This window comes from Lithobates pipiens, unplaced genomic scaffold (genome assembly GCF_037356315.1).
Source record: "Lithobates pipiens isolate NorthernLeopardFrog02 unplaced genomic scaffold, aLitPip1_a1.2 Scaffold_16, whole genome shotgun sequence".
Taxonomy (NCBI): domain Eukaryota; kingdom Metazoa; phylum Chordata; class Amphibia; order Anura; family Ranidae; genus Lithobates; species Lithobates pipiens.
Window position 1 is genome coordinate 568,729,687 of NW_027507748.1, and position 12,416 is coordinate 568,742,102.

Genomic DNA, 12,416 nt, shown 5'->3' on the forward strand with positions numbered 1-12,416 from the left:
TCTACAGGAAGCAAAGAAGATTCGATGTCCACCCATTGTGGACTTTCTGCAGAGCGGAACCAGTATTTGAGTTGATCAAGTCTAGTGGCCCACATGTAATCTGTAAGATCTACATATCCAGCCCCCCCGAACGCCTTGTGGGGTAGAAGAACCCGACGAGGACATCTGGCTCTCTTACCCCCCCATGTGAATTTCCACATACTTTTGGACAATGCTTTAATGTATTGAGCGGGTATCGGGATTGGTAAGGAGCGGAAGATGTAGAGTATTTGTGGCAGTATTGACATTTTATAAGCTGCTATTCTGCCCAGCCATGATATTTCTTTTTTGACAATGTCCGCGAGTTGTCTGTCTATGCTAGTCAATAGCGGTGTAAGATTCTTCTCTGCAAGAGTGGATGTTGTGCCCGTCAACGTCAGGCCTAAGTAGGTGATGCCGTTGTCAGACCAGGAGTAAGGAAGAGTAGATTGCAGGACTAGTTTAGTGGATGGGTGAACTCCCAGGTCTAAGATCAAATCACCCTTGTTTATTAATAAAAAAATTAAAAGATAAATAGAGTAAGCGTAGTCAAAGCATAGCCAGAGTCCAATAACCGTATCGAATAGCCAGCCAGTCCAGAGTTCAATAACCAGATTGGGTAATCAGCCAGGCCAGAAGTCAGGGATCCAAGTGGAGCAACAGCAAGCAGGGTAAGGAGCCAGAAGGGATGTCAGCAAGCCAGTCTTTAAACAGAACTGCAGGAGATGGTTTCTTGTGATGTGACCAAGATGAAGGCAGAGATGAAGTAAGCTGGACAGCTTTAAGTAGGCAGGTCAGACGAGTAGGATCAGGAACAGCTGGGTGACTGTGGAGAGAGATGAGAGCTGGCAATTAGCCGACAGCTGAGCAGCCAGGCCAGAGAAGGAAGGGCTAAGCCAGCCCTGACAGTACCCCCTCCTCAATGACCCCTCTCCCTCGGAGGGCCACCAGGCTTGAGGGAAAAATGTCTATGGAACTTGCGGAGGAGGACAAGGGCATGTACGTCTGGGGATGAAACCCAGGAGCGTTCCTCCGGACCGTACCCATTCCAATGCACCAGGTACTGTATGCGCCCACAGAAACTACGGGAGTCAACAATGGATTGTACCTCATAATCCTCATGGTTCTCAACCTGAATAGGGTGAGGACGTGGCACCAAGGTGGAAAAACGGTTGCAGACCAACAGTTTCAATAAGGAGACATGAAACACATTAGAGATGCACATACTAGGAGGAAGGTCCAACGTGTAAGCCACTGGGTTAATCCTGCGAAGGATATGGAAAGGCCCAATAAACCGAGGTGCAAACTTCAGTGAGGGAACACGAAGTCGGAGGTTGTGAGATGACAGCCAGACCCTGTCCCCAACCTGGTAGGAAGGCGCAAGCAGGCATCTACGGTCAGCATGGAGTCTGTACCTATCATTAGCATGTTGCAAAGCCTCCTGGACTTGTACCCAAGTGGAACAAAGACCACGGAGATGCTCCTCTAATGCAGGTATACTCTGCGGAACAAACAAGTCAGGCAACATGGAAGGTTGGAAACCATAATTTCGCCATAAATGGAGACAATCGGGAGGCAGAATTCAAGGTACTGTTGTGAGCAAACTCTGCCCATGGTAATAGGACTGACCAGTTGTTATGGTGGTCAGCAATATAGCAATGTAGGAATTGCTCCAAGGACTGATTGGCTCGCTCTGCGGCCCCATTAGACTGCGGGTTATACGCAGAAGAGAAAGCAAGCTGGATTCCCAACTGTGCACAAAAGGCTCACCAGAACTAGGAGACAAACTGACTGCCCCTGTCCAAGACAATCACCTTGGGCAGCCCATGTAAGCAAAAGATCTCCCAAGCAAAAATGGAAGCCAGTTCCTTAGAAGTAGGCAACTTCTTAAGTGGAATACGATGACACATCTTTGAGAACCGGTCAACCACCATAAGTGTTGCCTTGGAAGTTGGGCAACTCCACAATGAAATCCATTGACAGGTGTGTCCAGGGCCTCTCTCCATTGGGTATGGGTTGTAGGAGGCCCACTGGAAGGTGTCGTGGAGTCTTACTCTGAAGCACACACGGCACAGCAGCTACGAAGGCAGTAACATCAGCCCGTGGACTAGGCCACCAGAACTATTGGGAAATGGCCCAAATGAGTTGATTCTTCCCAGGATGGCCAGCTACCTTGGAAGAATGGTAAGTCTGGAACACAGCAGTACGGAGACTCTCTGGGACAAAGCAGCGGTCACAAGGTTTCTCAGGAGGACCTGAGCAGCATAATTTTGTCACCCAAAGGAGAAGTAAGACTGGTGCAAACCGTAGCCAAGATACGATCAGGAGGAATCACAGGAACCGCTACCGACTCCGACTTGGAAGTGGAGGAAAATTGTCGTGACAAGGCATCAGCCCTTACATTCTTAGTACCTGGTAAGAATGAGACAGATGAGCTTCCAGGTTTTACTACCAATGCTTAAATAAACAAGCTGGGGCTAGAAGCTCATAGGTTTCTATAGAAGTGAGCCTGATTTTGCACTTTCTAGCTTTAGTAAATTGTGTACTTAAAAGTGGAGTATGCCTGTATATAGTGACGGATGGCATGTGTAATAGTAAACGAGTGTATAGGTTGGAAATTAGACCATGTTTATGTAGATCTGATTTACAGGCTTGTTCGAATATAGTGAAGCTTGGGGATTTCATATCAGATGGCGCATTGTTGTGAAAAAAGATTTCTATTTGAAGATATTTGAAAGTTTCTGTATGTGGAGGATCATAATTTTCATGAACAGTAGGAAATTGTGTGATTAGAGAAGATATATAGAAATGATGAGCACAGGTCAAACCAGCTCTTGACTATGCAGAGAATGAGTTTGGGGAGGACCAAGCCGGGTAGAATGAGGGATTATGGAGGAAGCAGAGAAGGGGATTATGTCTAGATTGTAGGCCAAATCAGTTTTTTTTAACCTACCCCAAATGGTAATGGGATTGGTACTGTTCGGTGCTGCGTTGGGTTTAGCCATAGAAGATTTCGAACAGATAGAGGATCACAATCGGCCAATTCTACTGCTACCCAAAGTGGGATTTCCGTTTTAGTGTGGTATTTGGAAAGTTGTAATAATTGGGCTGCATAATAATATTTTGTAAAATCTGGCACACCCAGACCACCCTGAATTTTAGGAGCATATAGGGTATATTTAGGAATTCTGGGTTTTGTCTTACCCTGATAAAATGTAAAGTTTTACGTTGTACGATGCATAAAAAGTGGGATGGTATAGATATAGGGAATACTCAAAAAAGATATAAGAGTTTTGGGAGGATGGACATTTTTATCACTGTAATTCTTCCTAATCAGGCCAATGGTATGGTTGACCAAATATTGAGAAGTTTATTGAGTTGTGAAAGCATAGGTGGGTAACTTGTTACATAAAGATCCAGAGGGTTGGCTGTAAAGTTAATACCCAAGTAAGAAATAAATGTTGTAGACCAGGTGAATAGTAGAGAATGAAGAAGTTGGATTTGAATGGCAAGTGCCAATGATATATTTAGAGCTTTAGATTTGTGGGGGTTTATAGAAAGGCCTGATACTTGTTCAAATTTAGAAAGGATGTTCAGAAGAGTTGGCACTGAGGTTATGGGAGAAGTAAGGAATATTAAAACATCATCTGCAAACAGACATAATTAATGTTCAAGTCCTTTTATGTTTAGGTTGGATTGAATGAGTTGAATGAGGGGTTCAATTACCAATGCAAAGAGGAGAGGGGATAGGGGGCATCCCTGCATGGTTCCTCTCTCAACATTAATAGGATCAGATTTAAAACCTGAATAGGAAATATATGCTTTCGGGTGTTGATATAAGGCAGCTATGCATTTCAAGAAATGTGGTCCGAAAGAATTGAGTGTAGATAAGGCCATGATAATGAATCAAATGCCTTTCGTATATCCGAGAGGAAACAGGCAGGGATATGGCATGAACGAGCTGCATGGGCCAGAAGTGTAGCTTGACGAATATTTTCGCCAGCTTGTCTTGAGGGAATAAACCCTGTTTGATCTCTATGAATAAGGGTGCCAATAATTGGATTAAATCTAGGGATAATATTTTGGCCAATATTTTAACCACTTCAGCCCCGGACCATTTTGCTGGTCAAAGACCAGACCACTTTTTACGATTCGGCACTGTGTCGCTTTAACTGACAATTGCGCAGTCGTGCAACGTGGCTCCCAAACAAAATTGACGTCCTTTTTTTCCCACAAATAGAGCTTTCTTTTGGTGGTATTTGATCACCCCTGCGGTTTTTATTTTTTGCGCTATAAACAAAAATAGAGCGACAATTTTGAAAAAAAACGCATTATTTTTTACTTTTTGTCATAATAAATATCCCCCAAAAATATATAAAAAAAGTTTTTTCCCTCAGTTTAGGCCGATACGTATTCTTCTACATATTTTTGGTTAAAAAAATCGCAATAAGCGATTATTGATTGGTTTGAGCAAACGTTATAGCGTTTACAAAATAGGGATCGTTTATGGCATTTTTATTAATAATTTTTTTATTATTATTTTTTTTACTAGTAATGGTGGCAATCAGCGATTTTTATTGTGACTGCGACATTGCGTCGGACACATTGGACATTTTTGACACATTTTTGTCAGTTATACAGCAATCACTGCTATATAAATGCAGTGATTCCTGTGTAAATGACACTGGCAGTGAAGGGGTTAACCAGGGGGTGGCAGTGTAGGGGTTAAGTGTTCCTAGGGGTGTGTTACTAACTGTGTGGGGGCTGGGCTTTCATTTAGTGAACACTGATCTCTGCTCCAATCACATGGAGCAGAGATCAGCGTCACTAGTTGCTAGGCAGAATGGGGAAATGCTGTTTACACGGCATTTCCTCCATTCAGCCGTCCCGTGAGATGATCGCGGGTATGCCCGCAGCGATCGAGTCCGCGGGACCCGCGACCAGACTCACGGGGTTCCCGAACCGGCACGCGAGCACGCTGCCGGCGGCGCGCACGCGATGGCAGGGCGGCATTAAAGATTGGATGTATCAGTACGCCAATATGCCTGCCCATGCCATTCTGCCGACGTACATCGGCGTGCGCTGGTCGGGAACTGGTTAATATCGATATTGAGGATAGATATTGGTCTATAATTAATTGCAACTGCAAGATAATCTTGAACCAGTGTCTTGTAAAGGGGTAGAATTGTTGATTTATCTTTGATTGTATACCCTTTTTAATGCATGACAGTATTTTGCTAGCTGTGGCTTGGCATTGCATGCTGTTGCTAAGTATGTGATCTACAAAAATCCCTAGATCCTTTTCCATCATTGATTCTCCCACTGGAGCCCTTCTGAATGTGTATTTTGCTTATACAGTAATATAAAAAGCCATGTATAAATGTATAAAAAAAATGGATTTGACAGTAATCCTTATGACAAACAATCTTTAATCACATTTTTAACACTTTTAACATTTCCATTGATATTAACAGAATGGATTACAAAAACATTGCCTTGCTTTCCGTGGTCTTGGTTTAGATGTTCTGAAATAAAATGAAACATATATAATACACTTAAATCAATTATAATTAGTTTAAAAAAAAAAACAAATGGCATACAATACATCATTGCATTTAAAGTAGGCACGTGTATCCTTATTTTGTATGATGTAATTTACTTATATTAGAAAACACACCTCAGAAGGAATACATTTGAGCTGCAGTTCCACATGGGTTTACCTTGGGAGCCACATGTCCTTTACTGTGCCATTTCATAAATTTCACTTGCTGCATACAGAAGGGGACTGAGACATGTTTGTGAGTGGACTGCTGGGGAGCAAGTTGTAGGGATAGCTATGGTAGTTACCTGTGAAACCTGGTAGAAACTTGTCTCTATGCTGTTTCTATGCTGTGTTCTACCTGGATACTGCCGATATGCTAAATTTCTGTTTAACTTGTATGTGTTTGGGGAGAAGGGAGTCAAATTGACAGCAGGCACTTTTTAAAAAAAATTTTTTATCTTGGTCAATAAGTCCCCAGTTTGGGTGTACTGCTACCAACAGAGAGACCTGAGTTTACGTCATGTGGAGCTACTTGAACTGAACTTTTGGCCTCATCCTACCTTGTAAAGTCTTCCCATGTCCAAGAAGGAGGCATGGTCAGATCACCCAAAAATCCTGGAGATCTGGTATTGACTCAGCTTCCTGGCTGATTACTTGCTTTCTGTCTCCTGCCCATGCATTCCTATTGGCCAGTAAAGCTTTACATCCCATAGCAAGGGAAGTCTTTTGCTACTTGCTGCATTCTCAATTACATTGAGCAAATTTTAACTGGGAAAGGAAGTCCAGTTGCAAATGGCACTAAAAAGTAGGAGAGGCTGAGAATCAACCATTTCAGTTCTTCATAGATGTGTTTAGGTGACTTTGTATACTTGTATCTAACTAAGAAAGCTAGTTATAGATGGGTCGAAATTTGGCCAGTTCGGTAGGGACCAGCCATACATGTGTGGCTGATCCCAATTGACAGAAGTCAATTTAACAATCGATTTCTGTTGAACAGACTTGTTCGAAATTTATTTTGATCAGCCACTGATCAGTGTAATCTGTCAGAATACAATATCTCACTAGGGAGGATTCATCTATACACCTATATACACCTATATACACCTATATACACCTATTTACACCTATATACCTTGATTGTGTAGATTAAAGAAATTGTTTTTTTTTTTTGTTTTTTTTGTTCAGCCTGCTGGCTAAATTAAAAGAAAAAAATCCATCTATGGCCAGTTTAAACCTGAAATAATTGTTTTTGGGTGAAATAACACTATAATATAATCCCCAAGTAAAAAAAATACATAAAAATAAAAGTCCAAAAAATGTAAAAGCAACTTTAATCATTTTAATGGCTCATTTATCTTCAGTGTTAACTGAAACATTGTGTTCACATATCTTTTTATATTTTAATAAATGAGTTTGCCAGTCTTATTTATTCAAGTAGAACTGATTTTATTTTGGATAGGGTGAGGGTTATAACCCAGGTCAGTTTTTTTTTCCCCCCCATCTGTGTCCTATTTAAGCCTCTTACACATGATTGGATTTTCGGCAGGGAATTGTGTGATGACAGACTGCCTAAAATACGACCATTAGTACACTCCATCAGACAATTGTTGGGCAACTGACAAATGTTGGATAGCAGGCTAATATATTTTCGGAGGACAACGCTCTGTTGTCAGATTTTCATATCGTGTGTACACAAGTCTGTCACAAAAAAGTCCAAAGTACAAACACACATGCTCGGAATCAATGCTCACCAAACACGACATTAGCAGAAGGCGCCCAAAGGGTGTCGCTCAAGAGCTGAAATTCCACATAGTACGTCACTACGTTTGTGTTTGTTGGCCAAGAATTGTGTATGTATGCAAGACAAGTTCACGGCACACGCCCTTCGGACAAATGTCTGTCGCTTTGTCTGTGGAAAATCCGATTGTGTGTACGAGGCTTAAAGCCCCATACACACTATTCGATTTTCTGCAGATTTTTGTCTTCAGATTTACCAAAACCATATAATATGAGGTCAAACCTTAAGCGTTTCAATTTGTATGCAATCAGACAGGCCATTGCACTACATGGTTTTGGTAAATCTGAAGACAAAAATCTGCAGAAATTCTAATAATGTGTATGGGGCTTTTGAGGGATTTTCCTTAAAAGAGAAGTATGTTTTTTTTATTTTAGATTCATACTTACCTATGTGGATGCTGCAGCTGTCCCCCGCCGTCTCTGCACTGAGAACCGATCCACCAAACATTGACGATGGCTCGGTTTTCACAGATTCCTGAGAGGAGAGCTGCTGACTGTCAGTCAGCGTCTCTCCTCTCCGCTTCTCCATGCTCACTGGAGCACTGAGCTGTGGAGGGGTGGGGAGCAGCCGTCTCAGCAGCTCGCTGAGACTGCTGTCAATCAAGTCAGCTGGCGAATCCAGACTTGGGAAGTTGGGATGATGTGGTGCCTCGACCGATGGCAGTGACTGTGTGTATTGCAGCCGTTCCGACAGAAGCCAGCAGCCGACCGGCTCCTGATCAGCCTTTCCTAAGCACGGCCATTCTATATATTCCTTCTTAGTGGCTTCTGATCAGCGCTTTCAGCCAATGAGCGCTGACCGGAGTGTTCTGGCATGGGGAGGGACCCTGTCAGAACACAATAGCTCAGCAGGGGAAATCGCTGTACTAATATTGCATTGTTAGTACAGTGGCTCCGATCTGAGCTGTCCAGCTGGGTTGAACGGAAAAAAACTAGTAGCGTGTACCAGGCTTCACCTTCCTGTCCCATAACCACAACAGGGAGTGAGATTAAAACCATCAAAAGTGAGGGGAATTCCTGGTAGTCACCAGGGTCACCAAGACTAGTGTCCCTATTCAAAAATGTCTTCTCTATTCCTGTTCTGACAAACATTAAAAATGTGGGATTTTCTTTTAGTAATGACAAAAGATTTGGTGACTGTCCCTAACAGAGACAGTCAGTAATAAAAACCTGACAGGTGGTCTAATCTACTCATCTAAAACCAAACAAAAAAAAAAAGTTTTACCTTCAATTATACATGAACGCTTTAATGACATTTATTTGCTAATGTTAAACACTACTCTTGCCCTGAAAATATACAGTTGTGAAGAAAATACTTACGCTGTTAATCCAGGAGATGTAAGCGGACACTCTGGTGAACACTGTGGGCTTCAGGTAAGCATTGCAACCAAGGGAGGAAACAAAGCTAGCAATACCATGCACCTCAAACACTCCACTGACTGGACAGTTCAGAGGTCCACCGGAATCACCCTATGAATATAATATAAAAATGAAGTATTACTTTATACAGAAAAAAATGAATATTATAAAAAAAACATAAAGAGATAAAACTCACATTGCAACCAGCCTGGACTCCATTGCCACCAGCACACACCATGGTGGTCTTCACAGTGCTGCCCCAGTAGGAGCTGGTAGAGCAGGTTGCGTGTGCAACAACGGGCAGGGGAGCCTGCTGGAGGATGGAAGGCAGAGATCCACCAGCTGTTGATTAAACAAATAATTGTATTTATTTTAAATTTAAAGGAGGTTAGACATACTAGCAAAGTGACTGTCGCAGTAGGCATGCATTGTAGGTAAGAATATTTTAAATCAGTATTAAAACCCAGAACCAAAAATGTATTATATTGCAGCTTACTAATCATTACATGTGTTGGCTGCATTAGTTTTTTTTAACTTATTTTATTTTTTTAGGCTTTTTTTTCCCCTCGGTTTTCAGCTGGTGATTTGGCCAGTAACACACCTTCTGTATTAGCCCCTGTACACACGGTCGGAGATTTCCACAACCAAATCCGTTGGATTTTGCCCGTCGGATTTTGTCCGAAACTGTTGCATACACAAAGTTGGCGAAAAAATCCGATCTTTCAGAACGTGATGACGTAATTTCGTTACGATGGGACTACAATCAGGCTAGTAGCCAATAGCTTTGATGTAGGAATTTGATCTGAGCATGCGTGGCACTTGGTCCGATCAAAATTCTCTACACATGATCGGAGTATGTCCGATCGGCCCAGTTGGTCGGGAAATATTTCCAACATGTTGGAAAATTGGGTCCGACGGATATTCCGACGGAATCAGTCCGATGCATACCACACACAGTCGGATTATCCGACGACACGGTCCGATAGGACACATTCCGACGGATTCTCCGACTGTGTGTACAAGAGCTTAGAGTGCCCGAGTGCACTGCACTGCAGTTACACAATCAGTTACAGCAACTGTTTGTTTTTCCTTTGGGATAAAGGTTTTACCTGAATAAATAAAATCTGACCATTGTAAGCACACCTGTCAGTAGTAAATGGCTTGTCTCAACACTCTAGCTGATACATTTGCAGCTGAGCATGTTCTGTTGCAAATCAACAGACTTAATGGCCACATCATCAGTTAAAGTAAAGGAAATCAAGCCTAAAAAGATAACAAATGCAACCATCAAGTCAAAAGAATTGGTAAGCTTTGTTTGTTTGCTGTTGGGTTTAATACTGGTTTAAGTACAGAATTCTAAGGTCTAAGTGTGTGTCTTAATACTAGACCACACACAAAATATGACTTGACAGCAATAGGCTTCATGGAAAACATGGATTACAGGAAAATATCTGTAATGTGCACTGGAGTCAGAATTTCCATTTTATTTTCAAACCTGTAAAAATCTGCAACCTGATTGCTAACAGCATCAAAATCAAATCAAATCAATACGCGTGATTTTGTTACAGAAATACTTACTGGTGGTTCTTCCCCATCCAGTAATTGTGCAGCTGTAGTTGTTGGCCAGGATACTGCCATCAGCTGGCAGAGAAGCCAGCTTAACATAGTTATTCAGAGTGGCACTGGCAGCCAAATGGAGGATGGCAATATCGAAACTAAAAAAAAGAGACCACATGATATACAATAATTAGCAAACTCAAATCATTATAATTATTATACAGGATTTATAGAGCACCAACAGTTTAACAAAATGAAGGCAGACATTACAGTTACATTACCATTTAGTAAAAGAGGAATCAAAGGGCCCTGCTCGTTAGAGCTTACAATCTAGGATGCCAGTGTATTATATTAGTGTGTATACCCCAATTCCAAAAAAGTTGTGAGGCTGTGTAAAATCTACATAAAAAGAATGCAATGATTTGCAAATCTCATAAACATATATTTTATTCACAATAGAAAACATATCAAATGCTTACACTGAGAAAATTGACCATTTTAAACATTTCTCCTTAGCTGGACTTCATGTGACATCCTGGAGTTTAAGAGTTTAAGTGGTTAAATCTGAATGATGTCTTCAGCTGTAGGCATCATTCAGAAATCTTTTTCTGCCAGCAATTCCCTGTCATGTAAACAATCATATCGGCTGTTCAGCCAATTGATTATATTTACAGGAGGCAGGAAGGGACGTGCGATTCGCGAGCCAGAGAAGGAATCCGTCGGCGACGAAAGTTTACCATAAAGCTGACAGAGGACCAGATGGTCTCCGGTCAACTCTATGACTCTTGGAGGCCGGAGGCTGGCTGACGTTATGACGTAATGTCCGGCCCCGGCAGATGTAAACACTGCCATGTATTCGGCTGGAGAGGCTGAGATCATCTTTTTTTTTATCTCAGGCTTTCCAGCCTAGGGGAGAGATGTGGGGAACGATGAACATTAAGGCTACCTCATCCTTATTTAAAATTTATGGATTACTGCGGTACCAGAGAGGGACTTATTCACAAATTAATTAAGAATAAGTTTATTATAACAAAATTCTATACAAGAAAACACATAGTAAAACATCCAATACATTTGTGAGGTTCGATACAGTAGTTACACATATATATATATATATATATATATATATATATATATATATATATATATATATATATATATAAAATCAAAGAGATGGTTGACACGTTTCACTTGCAGAATGGTGCCAAACTTCGATACTTAAAAATCTTCATAGGCGACACAGGTTAACTGTTTAGAGTTACAAAGGTCGTCTTGGCTAGAATTACTGCTCTCGCTGTAATGTTTGTGGTGATATCTCACATGTGTGGTTTGAACACCATTTACATATGCTGGCACGATGTAGTATGCGTTCCCTTCTGCATGCGAGCACATGGCAATTGGGGCACTTTGAATTTTTTTTACATTTATTTTAGTTTTATTTTCTATTTTGAAACTTTTAGTTGAATTTTTTTTAATCGCTTTTATGCCTATTACAAGTGGTGTCAGTGCTCTCTATCTCGGTGCTGCTGTCAGTGCTCTCTATCTCGGTGCAGGTGTGGTGTCAGTGCTCTCTATCTTGGTGATGGTGTCAGTGCTCTCTATCTCGGTGCTGGTGTGGTGTCAGTGCTCTCTATCTCGGTGCTGGTGTCAGTGCTCTCTATCACAGTGCTGGTGTCAATGCTCTCTATCTCGGTGCTGGTGTCAGTGCTCTCTCTCTATCTCGGTGCTGGTGTCAGTGCTCTCTATCTCGGTGCTGGTGTCAGTGCTCTCTATCTCGGTGCTGGTGTCAGTGCTCAATCTCTATTTCGGTGATGGTGTCAGTGCTCTCTATCTCGGTGCTGGTGTCAGTGCTCTCTATCTCGGTGCTGGTGTCAGTGCTCAATCTCTATTTCGGTGATGGTGTCAGTGCTCTCTATCTTGGTGCTGGTGTCAGTGCTCTCTATCTTGGTGCTGGTGTCAGTGCTCAATCTCTATCTCGGTGCTGGTGTCAGTGCTCTCTATCACAGTGCTGGTGTCAGTCCTCTCTATCTTGGTGCTGGTGTCAGTCCTCTCTCTCTATCTCGGTGCTAGTGCTGGTGTCAGTGCTCTCTATCACAGTGCTGGTGTCAGTGCTCTCTATCACAGTGCTGGTGTCAGTGCCCTC

The 12,416-nt window shown here is 42.0% G+C and overlaps 1 protein-coding gene across 1 annotated transcript in view; it reads right to left on the bottom strand.

Annotated features, from left to right (window-relative positions):
• Positions 1 to 5,427: 5,427 nt before the first annotated feature.
• Positions 5,428 to 12,416, bottom strand: part of LOC143983698 (chymotrypsin-like elastase family member 1) — a 28,810-nt gene continuing 21,821 nt past the window's right edge. The window contains exons 5-8 of the mRNA XM_077483700.1: positions 10,295 to 10,431; positions 8,913 to 9,058; positions 8,678 to 8,827; positions 5,428 to 5,543 (exon numbers count right to left, since the gene is read on the bottom strand). Coding sequence (XP_077339826.1) covers positions 5,535 to 5,543; positions 8,678 to 8,827; positions 8,913 to 9,058; positions 10,295 to 10,431 — 442 coding nt within the window. The 3' untranslated portion in view covers positions 5,428 to 5,534. The remainder of the gene's footprint in view (positions 5,544 to 8,677; positions 8,828 to 8,912; positions 9,059 to 10,294; positions 10,432 to 12,416) is intronic.